The 17,860-nt window shown below is 32.0% G+C and overlaps 1 protein-coding gene across 1 annotated transcript; it reads right to left on the bottom strand.

Moving 5' to 3' along the window:
- Positions 1–1,153: 1,153 nt before the first annotated feature.
- Positions 1,154–17,458, bottom strand: LOC134702397 (uncharacterized). Its single transcript, XM_063563300.1, has 3 exons — positions 17,332–17,458; positions 6,348–6,741; positions 1,154–3,309 (listed from the first exon to the last, which is right to left on the bottom strand). Exons 1-3 carry the CDS (start codon positions 17,416–17,418, stop codon positions 2,588–2,590), a joined length of 1,203 nt encoding a protein of 400 aa, XP_063419370.1. The 5' UTR covers positions 17,419–17,458; the 3' UTR covers positions 1,154–2,587.
- Positions 17,459–17,860: the final 402 nt, after the last annotated feature.

Raw genomic sequence — 17,860 nt, 5'->3', positions numbered from 1 at the left:
TAACCAAAAACAGCAAAATTTCCTTAAAATTACCAATTCAGGGGCAGCAACCCAACAAAGGGTTGTAAGATTCATCTGAAAATTTCAGGGCAGATAGATCTTCACCTGATAAACAATTTTACCCCATGTCAGATTTGCTCTAATTGCTTTGGTTTTTGAGTTATAAGCCAAAAACTGCATTTTACCCCTATGTTCTATTTTTAGCCATGGCGGCCATCTTGGTTGGTTGGCGGGGTCACGCCACACATTTTTTAAACTAGATACCCCAATGATGATTTTGGCCAAGTTTGGTTTAATTTGGCTCAGTAGTTTCAGAGGAGAAGATTTTTGTAAAAGTTAACGACGACGGACGGCGACGGACAACGACGCTGGACGCCGGACGCCAAGTGATGAGAAAAGCTCACTTGGCCCTTTGGTACCATTAAAACGTTTAATCCTGCTGCAAATGTTTGCACTTGTCCTAAGTCAGGAATTTGATGTACAGTAGTTGTCGTTTGTTTATGTAATTTATACGTGTTTCTCGTTTCTCGTTTTTTTAATATAGATTAGACTGTTGGTTTTCCCGTTTGAATGGTTTTACACTAGTAATTTTGGGGCCCTTTATAGCTAATTGTTCAGTGTGAGCCAAGGCTCCGTGTTGAAGGCCGTACATTGACCTTTAATGGTTTACTTTTTTTAAATTGTTATTTGGTAAAAGAGTTGTCTAATTGGCACCAACACCACATCTTTCTATATCTAATAACTCTAGAACGGTTAGAGTGATGATACCAAAATTCAAACTTAATCTCTGTGTTTAGTGGTAATAAACATTGTGTAAACAAGTATAAGTTGTATTACATTTGGTTGATGCAAACTCAAGTTAGAGAAGGGAAACCAATTTTGGGACAGACAGTCATACAGATAGACAAGGGTAAAATTTAATAACCACTTCGCATTGGCAGGGGAATACAGAAAATTGGATAAAAACTTGCTGTCAAACTGCACATCTACATAGTCGTAATGTTGCTTTGTTGTCTCAGAGTTTGACTAATAAAGTGATGGACAGACAGATGTACAGTAGATGGATAGGTTAAAATAAAGTATATCCTACAGAACTTTGGTCCATGTGAATGATAATCCAGGAGTACATTTTGGTGTACATGACAAATCGAAATAGAATTCATCTTTATTATTTATCTTGATATACAGTATATAAAACAATGCTGTAAAAGCATTCTAATTACAAATTTTCATATTATTTACAATTTGATAGTTGTTACAATGCAATTTTTCGAATTCATTAAAGCATTTCCTTAAAACAAAATTTCAATAAATAAAAGCTGTTGTACCTTATTTGAGCAAATGTGATCTCATAGCTATAGAGATGTAACAATTTAATGTTGTATACTGAATCACTGTATTCGTCATCAGTTTAATTTTCTCTTCACATAGCAAGGCAGCTAATTATATTATGATACAGAATGGTGCAAGTACATGTGTGATTATTACTATTTGTGCATGGTGTATTTTTCCCTAAAAAGGTTATAACTTATATATATTCTACATCCTAATTCCTATAGTTGTTAATTGCTGTGTCTTTTTTGTCTCTTGTGGAGAGTTGTCTCATTGGCAATAATACCACATATTCTTTTTTTTATCTTTACAATAGGACACATTGCTATACATACATCGTTTGTCTCAAAAGTGTATTGTTACACCTCTACCATCTGATGAACCATAGCTTTTCAATCTCTTTGTTATTTTGTCTTCATTTTTGTCTTTTGGTCATCCATACTCTGTACCAAGGAACATTTTGAATTTTGCAAAGAATTGTATTACAAATGTTTTTAGTATAGATAGAAAATTGAGACAGATCGATTGGATTTATCAGAGCTGGTTTATTATTCAAAATTAGGTCAGGCATAAGGCTGTAGTGATAGATGTGGGTTAATTGAATATCTTAAGGCCAAAAAAAAAGAAGCATTCTACGCACAGACCAGAAAACACTATTCCCCTTTACTATCAGAGGTGGGGCATACTAATCATTTTATGACAAATACATGTATATATTCATAAAATTAAAATAAATATGATTTTACAAATCTAAACTGACCTTTAAATTGATCTTTGAAAATGTACTATAATCAACCTAATTATATAAATATAATGAGTGCCCAGCACAATTAAAAATTGGGAAGAGAGTCTAATCAATTTACGGTATACAGAAACAGAAATTACTTTGTCTGAGAGTTAACATAATAAATCTGAAATAAGCTTAATAAAAGAACAGAGTTCCAATGTCCCCTGTATTGCACATATATTTTATATTTCAAATGGGCATAAGTCATTGTAAGTATAAAGAAAAAAGTGTGGAAAATTGACTTGTCGGACTGATGGATGGACAGACAGACATAAATACAGAGTCCAAAGGTAAGTCCCCTTCAACTTCTACGGTAGGTGAATAAAAAAACTTTGGGAACAGATTACACTTCCTTACCAGTCCCTACAAGAATTTCGCCTCTTCTACAAGCAATTTGTTTTCCTAACAAACTTTGACATTCAATAAATAAATATAAAAGTAAACACCATCAAAATTGGACAATTCTCCCTATATCTGAAGATTATTTTCTAGTCTGCATTTTGTTGTCCTTGCCCACTTTAACACTTGATAAATAAAAGTACACATTTTATTTAACTCTCCCAAATCAAGTATTTTAGCCTGATTCTTACTTTTGTAAATGTAAATATTGTTTGTACTTGCAAAATGAAGATCTTTTCCCTGTTTAATAATTACTGATAGTTGAAATAATCTGGGTGAAACAACAATGCCAAACACAACATCCTGAAAGAAAAGTTTGGACAACATTTGTTGTATATTTTGGACAATTGCATGAGACTCCCGGTGTGCAGGTTTCAGTTCAAAAACTATTGGAAAGATACCAGGAAAATCAGGCAGCACGACACAGTAATCTGGAACTATTGTGTGCCTTGAAACTCTGTGATCTGCTAAATATCCTGTAGAAGATTCAGCGACTGATGACTCCAGATTTAATGAAGACAGGCTTAACAAAGATGAAGAGGTACTTGATGGAGTGCTAGAGTAAGGTGCATTATACTCCATCTGGGTGATCGGGGTATCAAAATCGCCAAAAACAGTCTCCAATGCAGTGTTAATACTGTCATGTATGTTTGTGGTAGAGCCACACATATCATTACTCCCAAGACATGTCAGGAGTATTTTCATCAATACCTCAATCCAATTTTTAGCCCGTCCATTTGTCATATCTGTTTGTAATGCTGTCTTAAATGATGATACATAGTGCCTCTGTTCTGAAAATATATATAAAACATGTAAAAAAAGAATATAGAAAGGGGGAGTCAATTCCTTAACTTGCCACACAAAACAACATAACTTGAAGCAAAGCTGTGTGTCTTTCCTTTTGACGCCTTTTGAATTTAAATTTGTAGTAAATATGAAAATCAAATTATGTGCATATTAATATATGTTTAAAGCCTGGATTTGTGTTTTGTATTTTTATGGCAACCCTTTGGAAAAGGTTACGAAGGACATATTGTTATTCTTTACATTTCACATTTTTTTTCAAGTTTACAGTTCTTGGAGATGACTTGACAAACATTGATAAAATTCACCAAAACGAGAATCCCTAAGTGCCTCAAATTTTCAAGATAGCCACCAAATGGCGAAAATGTGGTCAAAATTAAATGAAATTGATCATTCGAAAGTGTGTCATCCATCTGAGGAAATTCCAAACTAGAAATAGTTTATGACGACAGACGACGGACGACGACAGACGACGGACGACGACAGATGCCAAGTAATGACATAAGCTCACATGGGGTCCTTCAGCCCAGTGAGTTAAAAAGGGTGGTGGGGGTGGTGGTCTAAAAGATATGTTAATTGTATAGTATGGGCTATTTGACTTTGGAACACTCAAAATAGTTGCTGCTATTGTGACAATGTCCAATACATCATGACATCCTCCACTATTGCTTGCAACATGTGCAATAGCAAATCTAGTTTCTAATCATTTTTGTTGTTTCATTGGCCTTGTTGTGTTATACAAATCCTTAAAGTCTCCTTTCACTCTTGAGTCAACATGCATGGGCAAGATGGAAATAGAATTAGTTTCATGACCATGGCAGTGGCAAATATTTCAAATACATTGAATGAGATCATAATACGTAATATAAATAGGTTCAAAAGGTAGGACTTGTTATAGCCACCAGCTGAAAATGTGTGTACACATATATAAACTAGAGGCTCTAAAGAGCCTGTGTCGCTCACCTTGGTCTATGTGAATATTAAACAAAGGAAGCAGATGAATTCATGACAAAATTGTGTTTTGGTGATGGTGATGTGTTTGTACATCTTACTTTACTAAACAGTCTTGCTGCTTACAATTATCTTTATCAATAAAGAACTTGGCCCAGTAGTTTCAGGGGAAAATGTTAATAAAAATTTACAAATTTTATGAAAATTGTTAATAATTGACTAGAAAAGGACAATAACTCCTTAGGGGGTTTACAGTTTATCTCTATCTATAATAATATTCAAGATAATAACCAAAAACAGCAAAATTTCCTTAAAATACCTATTCAGGGGCAGCAACCCAACAACGGGTTGTCTGATTCATCTGAAAATTTCCGGGCAGATAGATCTTGACCTGATAAACAATTTTATCCATGTCAGATTTGCTCTAAATGCTTTGGTTTTTGAGTTATAAGCCAAAAACTGCATTTTACCCCTATGTTCTATTTTTAGCTGTGGTGGCCATATTGATTTGATGGCCGGGTCACCGGACACATTTTTGAAATTATATACCCCAAAGATAATTGTGGCTAAGTTTGGATTAATTTGGCCCAGTAGTTTCAGAGGAGAAGATTTCTGTCAAAGATAACTAAGATTTACGAAAAATGGTTAAAAATTGACTATAAAGGGCAATAACTCCTAAAGGGGTCAACTGACCATTTCGGTCAAGTTGACTTATTTGTAAATCTTATTTTGCTGAACATTATTGCTGTTTACAGTTTATCTATACATGTATCTATAATAATATTCAAGATAATAACCAAAAACAACAAAATTTCCTTAAAATTATCAATTCAGGGGCAAACCCAACAACGGGTTGTGTGATTCATCTGAAAATTTCAGGGCAGATAGATCTTGACCTGATAAATAATTTTACACCTCACAGATTTGCTCTAAATGCTTTGGTTTTTGAGTTATAAGCCAAAAAACCCATTTTACCCCTATGTTCTATTTTTAGCCATGGCAGCCATCTTGGTTGGTTTGCCGGGTCACGCCACACATTTTTTAAACTAGATACCCCAATGATGATTGTGGCCAAGTTTGGATTAATTTGTCCCAGTAGTTTCAGAGGAGAAGATTTTTGTAAAAGATGACTAAGATTTACGAAAAATGGTTAAAAATGGATTAAAAAGGGCAATAACTCCTAAAGGGGTCAACTGACCATTTCGGTCACGTTGACTTATTTGTAAATCTGACTTTGCTGAACATTATTGCTGTTACAGTTTATCTCTATCTATAATAATATTCAAGATAATAACCAAAAACAGCAAAATTTCCTTAAAATTATCAATTCAGGGGCAGCAACCCAACAACGGATTGTTCGATTCATCTGAAAATTTCAGGGCAGATAGATCTTGACCTAATAAACAATTTTACACATGTCAGATTTGCTCTAAATGCTTTGGTTTTTGAGTTATAAGCCAAAAACCCAATTTTACCCCTATTTTCTATTTTTAGCCATGGCGGCCATCTTGGTTGGTTGGCCGGGTCACGCCACACATTTTTTAAACTAGATACCCCAATGATGATTGTGGCCAAGTTTGGTTTAAAAGTTAACGATGACGGACGCAAAGTGATGGGAAAAGCTCACTTGGCCCTTTGGGCCAGGTGAGCTAAAAATAGGGACAGAATTTTTCTCCCTTACATAATCATGCTTGCCACACAAAAGAATTGTTGCACGGACCTCTGACTCTTCCCTATTGTAACCAGACATGGTTACTTATTCATACATCCTGCACAGCCATATAATTCATTAACATATTAATTTTTTTAAAGCAAATTGGTCAAGTGGTTTATAACTTGTTGTTCGGTGTGAGCCAAGGCTCCGTGTTGAAGGCCATACATTGACCTATAATGGTTTACTTTTTTAAATTGTTATTTCGACGGGTAGTAGTCTCATTGGCACTCACACCACATCTTCCTTTATCTATATAAGCATGTTTAAGTTATTAAATAGAAAGAACAATTTTGATGAGAAAAGTGTACATGTACATGTATCATTGTATGTGTATAAATTATTACATATTAAATATTTTACCTATTGACAACTTTGCATATGCCTCTTCTAAGTCCTTATCAGACATTGGATTATTTTGGGGTAACCAAAATTCTACTTTGTCAACTTTTTCATATTTAAAGTCGTATAGCTCTAAACATCTGATAATGTCCTTCCAGAATTCTGATGTAATATCAGATTGCTCAAATGGTTCCAAAAAAGTGTTTATTGTCTCATAAAAAATATCCAAGGGTCTTTGTTCAAAGGAATCATGACAATCGTATACTTCTTCTGATGCCTCAGACTGGTCCTTTTCTCTAGTAAAAAATTTTACACTTTCAATAATATTGTCCTGTGACCTGTAACATTGTGTGTCTTCTGAACAGCATAGAACCCTGACCAGCAAGGCTCTTTGATTGTAATTACCCATCCATGCCTAAAAAATAAAAGTTAAGATTATTTAAGTTTAGTTTAGTTTAAACATATTTTATTGTTCAAAATGACAAAAAGATCAGACACAAGTTTTACAACTTAGTAACGTCTTCTCCAAAACAAAAACAAAATATACATTAATTAATGAATACATCAAATATTTCATACTAACAAATAATTTAAGTATAAGACATGAAAACAAAAGGAAACTTTTTGAGGCGAATCAATGGATTTTAATCCAGTGCATCTTTTTACAGTATAAATATGACACAAACACACCGAAAAGTTAGTGGAATTACCTATATATGCGCAAATTTTTTCTTGTGGACATAACTTTAATAAGTGTGCGTGTTTTTCTCATTATAAAGCGTGGAATCTGAATATATTACATGTATTATCCAAGTTTACGAAAAGGATGTCAGTTGCACAATGGTAAGAATAGATTTGAAACTTATTCTTATATTCTTTCGTTAAAATCCATTGAATCGTTATTGATAACAAAACATAACAGTAAATATTCATCAAGATCATTCGATTAAAGCATGATTACCAAATAATAATAAATCAATAGTAAATTTACATTAAAGACATTAATTTCGTTAAACATCAGATTTCTCTGAGCTGAAAAATTAATACAATATAATAGATAGTGTTCAACATTTTTATTAATAAAACCACATGAACAATTTGTATTTTGTATCAAATTTGCTTTGAACAAGTCAGCACGCAGTGCGCTACATCTGTTATGCAGCCTTGTGTGTAAAACAGAATACAAACGATCTCCTAAAGAACCAAATCTCGGAGATTTATTATTTCTATAGTATAGTTTATGCAAGTTTAATTTAAAAAAGGAAAATGTAGGAATATGTCTTATACTTAAGTCTAAAGAGTTCCACAGTGCAATAGATGACGGAAAATAAGACTGTTGATAAGCTGATTCTATTTTTTTCAAATACAAAATAACAGATCATTCATTGAAATCAACCTAGCTGTAACAGTATCAATAATATTAAAAACTGATCATGTCGTCATGTTAATTTTTTTCATCACATTTCATCACATTTTATCAAGTTGTATTGAACATCATTATCATACTTACTTTTTATACTAATGTACATGCTCAGGGAAGATTAGTTATATAGCTAACTTTGTAACCCTCTTAAAATAAAGTATTGTTGTTGTTTAAAATAAAGTATTGTTGTTGTTGTTGTTGTTGCTGATAAATGATTTATGGGAATAGTAATATTTTGACTGTTACGCAAATTATAATTACAAATATCGGATACAAAATCCAGAACCAAATCATGAAAATAATCTGGCGCTTGGTTATTTATAATCTTATAAAACATAGATAATTTTTTAACCTCCCGTCTGACGCTTAATTTTCCCCATCCTGTCTCTAAATAGATACTGTTCCGTCTAGCGTAACTTGTTAATCCGGTAACTATTCGAGCAGCCTCGATTTGGATATTTTCCAATCGATCAGAATTTGTTTGTCCCATACTTCTGACGAATACTCCAAAATTGTCCGAATAAAAGTCATATAAATTTTTTCCAAATATTCCCTCTTAAAGGGAAATTCCGCGATTTTTTACTTATCATCTAATTATGTTCATCTTAACATAAAATACACATTTGCAAAGTTTTAAATTTATATTCCTTCTAATAACGGAGAAAATCAAGTATTTGTAACTTTTTTGGTGGAATTCTCGAGTGGGTCGTGACGTATTAGCCCGATTTATTGAATTCTGGGAAAAAATAAAATCTGTTTAACTCTTATAGCTTATCGACAATATACGTAATTAAAAGCGCACAACTGACGAATGGTCGTAGTTATTAACCACAATATAAGAATGAACGAAAATGAATATGCATATACCGTTGTGTATTGATTGAATTAAACTCCTATAAAATTATCTCTAGTAAATGTTTTTGAATAAATTTAATTAATTATTGTTGAGATTTTTTTCATATAATATTTATTGAACATTTTTACTGATATTGGACTGAAAATATTTCAGTTCTATTTACCGTTATTGTTTTGATAATCATTTCAATGCAACTAATGTGTGAGCAGAGTGTGTATATTATTTTGTAAAGGTCACTGTATATTTCTCGGCTTGAGGTCAATTCGTTTACCTTGTAGCTATTTAGCCGCAGGTGTGAGTTCAAGTGTACACAGGTATAAATGTTGTTATTTGGAAAGGATAAACAGAAAGGATTAGAAAGAGTATGCTGTCACGATGTTAATACACTAAGATTTAATACACGATGAGAATAAAGATACAATAATTAAATTGTGTAAATTAATTGAAAATAAAATTCAGATTCGTAATTCCGAAAGAGTATAAAAATAAAAGGAAACAATTTTTCATTACTTTCTTAGCGGCAATTGGCGTAAAGATTCAAATATGAAGCAAACAATAGTAGTTTTAATCTTTAATAAAAACTAAATGCAATATTACCCAATTTGATATACCATTGTAGATCTGTTTGATATCATTGACTTTACCGGAATTTCTTAACTTGTATTCAAATCTGGCTGTGTTTAAATGCTAATAAAACTATTGCAATTTTAAAGTTTTTAATTGACAAAAAAAATACAACATACAACATGCATTTTTAGTTTCTTTTTAACATTTTATTCTTACATAATTAAATTCATTTGACAATCATTTACACGAACTTTTTGTGAAAAGAATACCAATTATCTAAGCTAAGGCACTATTTCTTTTGAGGATTTTTGAGGTTTTTTTTTTTAAATTCTATGATAATATTTGTGCAATGTTGAACATGATAGCCGTCATTAATCCAAATAAGTAATACAGTAGTTGTAATAAAAGTTATATTTTAGTCATGCATAAATGATATTGACGAATTTAGAATAGTTCGTCCATACATCGTTGTTCTTGAAACAATCATTATTAGTATACATGTAAGTTTCCTGACATATAAGAGCCATTGAGGATGAGCTCCAGAGAAAGCAGACTAGTAGCGTTCGTTCGTTTGTTTGTTGGGAAAGGAGAGGAAATGCAACCGCTTGTACAGATAAACGACAGAATTACCATACAAGCATTTATAATCAACACAATCAGAAAGAGTTCCCATCGTTAGACGGGGAATATGAAGGCTTCCAAGAATGAACAAGTGACATGTCTAACTCTGAACAGTTAGAAAACGGACTATCGACATCGACCGCTTGTTCTTGATATTTGAAACTGTATGCATATATATACGTATATGTTTATGATATAGTGATGAGTTCTTGCGTCTGACAAAAACTAAATCCCTTCATGGTTATATCTTGCCATACGTTTATATTGGTTTGTAAGGTGATTACTCAAAATCGTTATTTGAAAATCCTGTTTGTGAGATGTAGATTCATTTCAATACAGAAATTTCGTCTCAGATATATTTCACAAGTATATAACACGGAGAAGCTCTGGAGGTCCCTTACTCCCATTTTGTTTGGGTGTGAACCATCGATGTTTACAGCAATATCAAAGAATAAGATGATGATGGTAGAAAGAACTATGGGCGTCATGTGGCAAATATTACATGCATATCGGACAATGAGTTGTCAATCTGTATGAAAAGATTTCCAATACAACCATATTATTGAGAAGGAATGTTTACATGCTATACTCTCGTACTAGTATTACAGGGTTCTTGTGGCGTTCACCTTATAGGACACACATCTCAGTGTTTTAACGATGTTTAAAAAAAAGACAGAACCAATTTAATGTCATATTTCCCTATTTTTTAAATATAACTAAAAGTCTTTTATCTGACAAGAATACCCCTATTTAGCGGACAAGTAATTTATTTATTTTTCTGTTATTGAATACCAAGAAAGAAAATAAATCCCGAAAATAATTTGAAACTTTGATACTCTAAAGTTTCCCAGCAAAATATTCACATCCCCTGGGGATATTTAGTGTTCGTCCAGTGGCATATATAACAATTGTGATGACGAATTCCTTCCTTTGTTCATGAACAATCTTATTGAAATATAAATCTGTGATTTTACTAGGTCCACAGCTTCAATGAACCAAAGCAAAAGTTATACATCGACCTGAATTTAAATCAAATTGGTTCTCTTCTTCTTCTGGTATACAATAGTCTATCGACATTCGATGATTACATACTGTTGGCATACGTGGACTAGTCTTTTTACAACACTTTTACCCCTATTTATTCAAAATATATGTTTTTTTCTTATGTTCAATGTATACATGTATATATTTTAAATTGCGCTATAGTTCCGTAACTTTCTATCCAGTCGTATAAACGAATCGTCGGCAAGTGCGTACATTTTTTTAAATCAATATTTCTGGTTTGTTCCAATCTGTCCTTCACTATTGACAATGAGTATTTATTACATTTTCCCAAATTCACCCTTGGAAAAAATATTTAAATAGATTTTAATTTCATCAAATCTTATTTTTTGGATATTATTTATATTTTTATGAATAATATTCTTTACACCAGAAATGTTATTTATAAACAAGCGTATGAGTTTAGTAATGACAAGTAAGACAGAGTTGTATATTATACATCTGATAGTTCAAAATGGAAAGTTATAAGTTATAAGTTATCAGCCGTGTACACTGATCAATACCTGCAGAAGTGAAACGATGCATGAACTTGCAAGCCCGACAGGAAATCGCTTGAATACCTGGACGTGTCACCTCACACCCCTCACAATACCTTTGGAAGTAATACCTTTAGCCATGCTGGTGATCAGATGAGGGAAGATCAAAATATATTTGAAAAAAGTTTATTACTTTAAAGAATTATGAACAAATTAGATTTTCGAAAACAATTTTCACGGAACACTTATTTATGATTTCAACTTTGACTTTTCACCTAATTCCAATATCAACAGTTTAAAAACAACAGACCATGGTAATTTAAAAAAAATAAGAATATTTTCCGTATCAAGTTAGTTAGTCGGATAAAACAACCGTACGATTGACAAGATATCGACACGCAATTACGACTACATCGGTTACTGTAGTTTTGTTTCTTTGTGGTTTATAGACATATCGTTTTTATTAATCGGGAAAGAACACAAAATGGCTGACCGCTGAGAATTGATACTCTAAATTTAAAATCGATGGTGATCGCTTATCTAGCGGAATAAAACTTTAATATCTATGAATTTGAGCATTTTTATACAGAATGAACATAATATCAATTTTTGATTTTTTTGCGAAGTTTCCCTTTAAGTCAAAATTTGAGTTTTCATAAAACATTAAGCTGCTTCGAAGTTTTTTCTATCAGCTTATCAACATGCTTACTCCCTTTACAATCACTACTAAATATGACACCAAGATGTGTATGCGTATGAACTGGCTCTAAACTTTGTATAGTTTTCATACTGAATATCATATCTGTTTTATTTGGGTTAAACTTCACTAGCCATCTGTTTGACCACGCATTTAAATAAACAAGATCTGCGCTGATTAAATTTCTTAAAATGTATTCATTAGGAGCAGTATCATCTATTGAAGTGTCATCTGCAAAAAACCTCCCAAATCCAGAAAAACCATCAGCTATATCATTAATATATATCAAAAACAATAATGGTCCTAATACCGAATCCTGAGGCACACCGGCGTTTAATTTTCCAAATTTTGAAAGTGAATCTTTTAAGACAACTTTCTGAGATCGGCTACATAGGTAGCTTTTTAACCAACACAACAAGTCTACTTTTATACCATAATTTTTCAAGTTATTAGATTATTTAAGTAAAATATAACATATCACAAGAAGCTTAAGGCTGAAGATACTGTAAAATGGTGGGAGCTTAAAATTATACAGTAAAAAATAAAATGCTCTGCTTAATATGACCGAAGAGGTTGAAACCCTGAACACTTTGGGCAAGTTCATTGTATGGACACTACATACAAGCTTGATATACACCTGTGGATATGAATAGTGATTAAATATCTGACATAATTTAGGTTACTGACACTGACTTAATATGGTTAACCAGGTGCTCCACATCCTTACTAAACACAGATGTTTTACCTCATTAAGTGTGGTTCCAGGTGTTTTTTTTGTAAGATTAATTAACATTATCTCTGATTTTTTAGACTCTCATTCATATTTTTCTATAGAAGACAAAGCATTCTTTCAATGTTGTCATTGACATTATTTGATTTAGATGCATGACCTTTTTATAAATATATGCGTGGGTCTTGAAGTTAACCAATTTTGATAACTTATCAACTTGTAGATGTCGATATTTGCAACTTTTTGATTCTGGTCAATTATTTCTTGCTTAACAGTATTTGACTTATTTAAGTTGTATTTTGTCTTTCATTAAAGGGAGACAAATCCAAAAACTAACAATTTTAGACCTCTGTGAGTCAAAAGCAGATTCAGACTTATTTATGTCTGAGCTCTGACTGTTTGACATTTTAATAAATCTTAGAAGAAAATATGACGGATACAAATAAAAGAATATTGATATGGAATTTTTAAGACACTCTTATAATATATATTGAAAAGCAAAATTATCATTGTGGAAAGATTTTAAGCAAAAAATAACAGTTGACTGATAGGCTCTCAAAGCCTCTTAAGTGTTATTTTTTGCCTATTGTCATAAAAACTATATTAAGAGAGAACATTTCTTTTCTTTAACATGTTTAAGTCTAATTATATGAATTCAATTAAAGTAGATAAATAGCCGCTCTAAGTCACCAAAAACTGCATTTTCCCCATTGTTATATTTTTAGCCATGGCAGCCATGTTTTTAGACAAAACAGAATTTGATCAGTAGTTCCAGAGGAGAAGATGTTTGAAATAGTTTACACCAGACCGAAGACGACATACGATGATCGATGCAAAGTGATGGCAAAAGCTCACCATTCCTTTGGAACAGAGTGCTAAAAATAAATGGGGAATGGACACAGTTGATGCCCCTGCTTGCATAAAATGTTATAAAAGAACATAAATCAATAAACAGCGGTGTCATGAGCGCATGAAACACCTGTCATATTTTCAAAGAATAAAGTTCTATTACTTCTCAATGTCATATTAGAAATTTAGAAATAGAATTGATGAAAATATAAAAAAGATCAGGTATGATTGCCAATGAGACAACCCTCCACAAGAGACCAAATGACACAGAAATAAACAACTTAGTATAGGTCACCATATTGCCATCAATAATGATCAAAGTGCATACAGCATAGTCAGCTTTATAAGGCCCCGAAATGACAATGTAAAACAATTCAAACAAAAAAACTAAGGGCCTTATGTATGTATAATAAATGATCAAAAAACAAATATGGAATGCATAAACAAATGACAACCACTGAATTACAGACACATACATACAGAATGGGGCGGGCTTTTTTTGAGTTACTGTCCCAAAACTTGAAAATTTTTCCCTTTTTAATGAATAAAATCCCTGAAAGGGGCACTAGCTATGAGATATATATATATAAAAAATCTAAAGTATGATTTTTTTTTGTTCAATCATTAATGAAGGTGAAGTAGTGAAATAATAATTTGCTTTTATCAGCTAAAATGGTTCAATTTTGTCAAATAAAGCTAATAAACATTGATAATGAATTGTTCACTTGCAAGTGAAAAACTCGTCCTTATTAAATCCATATTCATGCGACTCCAATTTAACCGCGTAAAAAGAGATAGAATATGCATGCATTGCCCGTGTATGGTTATTTAAAGGAAAAGAATGTCAATATTGAATGTGAAACAAAGGTAAATAATTTGACTGACTAATTCGATCCTCAAAAAATATTTCTTACAAAGGTAAAAACGATGATAAACATAAATTTATAATTTATAATATATAAAACAAAATTTAAGAGACCTATAAAAATCTAATTGCACGGGTTGCTTAATCTTTTTATATCTAATGTTTATGTTTACATCGCTTATAAAGTCATAGAAGGTCAACTGACTAGTTAATTAGATGGCGTCTTGGCTAAAATTCTTACGAAACAAATCTTATTGAGATTGTTTGGAAAAATGTTTTATATTGTTACAAACAATATATTAGAATTTGAGTCAAATAGGTGAACATGAATTTGGGAGTTAGTGCCCCTTAAAGAGATACTGCCTTTTCAAGTCATTGTCCTAAAACTGGTAAATTCAATTTTTTTAAGAATAAAAGTTTAATCCCTGTAACCATTTGGTAACTTGAAAATGAAAAATCTTGAAAATATTAAATTTGAAAATTACATCATGTCAATAGACATAAACAATTCACCAAAATGTCTTGCAAGTTGGAGAATGCATTGTTGGGTTATTGTCTGAAAACTTGGAAATCCCCTTTTTGTGTGAATAGAACTCCATAACTTGGATACGTAAAATCTAAAATTTATAAGAAAGGAAAGGGAGCTCATATTCATAAGGGTTCTGCGGGACCCAGTGTCTCACCTACTTTTACAGTTAATCGCAGGCTCAACCAGATACTCCGCAGGGTGCAGCTTTATACGACCGCAGAGTTTGAACCCTGAACATTGGGGCAAGTATGGACACAACATTCAAGCTTGATACAGCTCTGAATTTGGATTGTGATTAAATAGTTGACTAAGAACTTAAACTTAAAAACTTTAAATTTTAAATTGGACAATACCTATTATGGTCCAATATCCAAAGTCTAAAGACATGGTTAGATTCAGCATATCAAAGAACCCCAAAAATTCAATTTTTGATGAAATCAAATAAAGTTCCCATTTTGGACCCTGTAGACCTCAATGTGGACCAATCTGATAACCAGGCCCAAACATTCAAAAATCTAAATACATGCATGGTTAGATTAAGCATACATTTTGTATATCAAAGAACCCCACATATACAATTTTTGTTGAAATCAAACGGCCTAGCTGGAACACTGGTTAAAGTAATGGGTAAACTTATCTGAAATTGGAGTTAATATCAGAATTTTCAATCAAGGAAAAAAATGCTTTCAAGGCAAGAGCTCAATCTCACAATGAAATATTGGAGAGGCAATTTCCTTAAGTAAACTGTTAACAAAATAAAACACTTGGTTATATAAATTTTTTATATAGATGATACAATTTATCACAGGAAACAAGGTCCCATCATTGTGAATACTAGTTTCACGATTTTTCATTCAACTTACATTTTCTTATTTTCATCTTGTCTATCAAAAACTATTTATATATATATATACAAGATTTGTAATCAGCAAGTAATTATATGAATGTAATCTTAAAGTAATCTTAAAGTAATCATGATTACACCTGTTTTTTACATTATGATTACTTGTAATCAGAAATGACATGATTACTGATTACATATGATTACACTGCAAAATGTAATTGATTACAATTACTGATTAGGATTACCCCTTGCCTGGTTGTAACAAAATATTATTATGACTAATTTACATTTTCATGGGGTTTTTGTATGTATTTTTTCGATCAAATTAATGCAGGAACTCTCTATTATCAGATTATAGAAAGTCCCTGATTAATGTGAGTGTTTTTAAGGTGTAAGATATGTTATATGCATGTTTCAACAAGTTGAGTATTCTGCATGATAGTTTCCTGCAAAACGACCTAAGAATGTGTGATAATTAGTGATACTAATGAAAAGGACCCAAAGTTTTCCCTCTTACTGCTTCTAACTTTCTCATGATTAAACAACATCTTGCTTAATGGCTTCATTATTTTTTTTTTTTAAGGTGGTACCTAACACTACAGGGAGATAACTCTGTAAAGTCAATTAAACGTTTTAATTACGTTGTGTTATAAAAGGAATATTAAGCTTCTCAATGATCAAAATTGGTGGTTGTCAAATTGCTATATAACCAGTGTAATTTTTCTGACAAAACGGTTGATTCAAAATTTTTTTTTTTTTTATATTTTGGTTCAAGTGTCAAAGTAAATACTTTGACAAAATTTTATGAAAATTAAACGAGCTAAATTAATTTTAGTGAAAGTGTTGGGTACCACCTTAAGTTTTTTATTGAAGAAAAAAAACATCAATAACTACATGAACTACATGTATGTTTTTTTATAATACTTGCATAGAGTTACAGCAAGCTTTTCTGTGAACACAGACTTGGACGATTACTCTGACTACAATGTTATCAACAAAAGCAAGTATTCAAAATAATTATGACATCTTGAAAAGCTATTATAACTTTTTTCTTTGACACTTAAATTGCATCGACACCAAAGGTCAAAGCAAAAATTTTAAATAGCCTTCCTATACCTCATAATTATTTTGACTACAAAAGCAAGAAGCAAGAAGGGGGAGGGGGGAATAGGATATTTAGAAATTCTGGACCTCAGGATTTCATGTTTTTAAGCCCGGGATTTCGGGATCAAGACTCCTCCAGACCCCCCACCCCACCCCCTTTTCCAAGAAGACGTCGAAGAAATTCCAGTGTCAGTCATAATGGAATGGTAGACTTATTTCTGGAAATTTCATGAAGCAAATACAGAATCAAAACAAAAACGCATTGTAAGATATGTTTAACTGCGCAAATGGAAGCTTAAGTTATAGAACGAGTGGCACGCCGACATCAATGATAAATTATTCTAAAGTGTTTCTTGCAAAAACATATTATTTCTCTTCTTACATAATCTTCTACTTCCATGCCTTTCGTGTAAGAAAGATCAATGTTGTGTGGTTTGTCATTTTTTGAGTTCAACTGCCTAAAAGCCATCCCTTCGTTTTCTGGTTTCGGTGGGTCTCACTAAAAATCGGATCTGTTGCTGATTGGTTGGTAAATAGTACACGTGTCTTTTGTTTCAAAGATAATAACATGACAGAAATGAAGAAAATTATAGAATACATTTGATATATTATATATTTTTACAAAAATATAATGCGTATGGTACATAAAAATTAAAATTTAAAGTGGTAATTAAAGGGTATTTTCTTGCAACGTGATCGCCGTTTTTTTATTTGACGTTCAACATGAAAATGCAGAGTACGAAAAAGTTTTATTCATTCCGGTCAAAATTTAGACGACTTTGTAAATATGAAGAAAAAACATATAAAAGAAAAATATGCTCAGAACTAAGTAACACATGTGAAAAGAATCCCAAGGTTTTCTGGAAGATTTTGAACAAACTTAGTAAGCAATCAGAATTAAAAGATAAATC

The sequence above is a fragment of the Mytilus trossulus genome, unplaced genomic scaffold, assembly GCF_036588685.1.
Source record: "Mytilus trossulus isolate FHL-02 unplaced genomic scaffold, PNRI_Mtr1.1.1.hap1 h1tg000453l__unscaffolded, whole genome shotgun sequence".
Lineage (NCBI taxonomy): Eukaryota > Metazoa > Mollusca > Bivalvia > Mytilida > Mytilidae > Mytilus > Mytilus trossulus.
The sequence above is the reverse complement of the archived record's forward strand: the minus strand, read 5'-3'. Positions and strand labels throughout refer to the sequence as shown.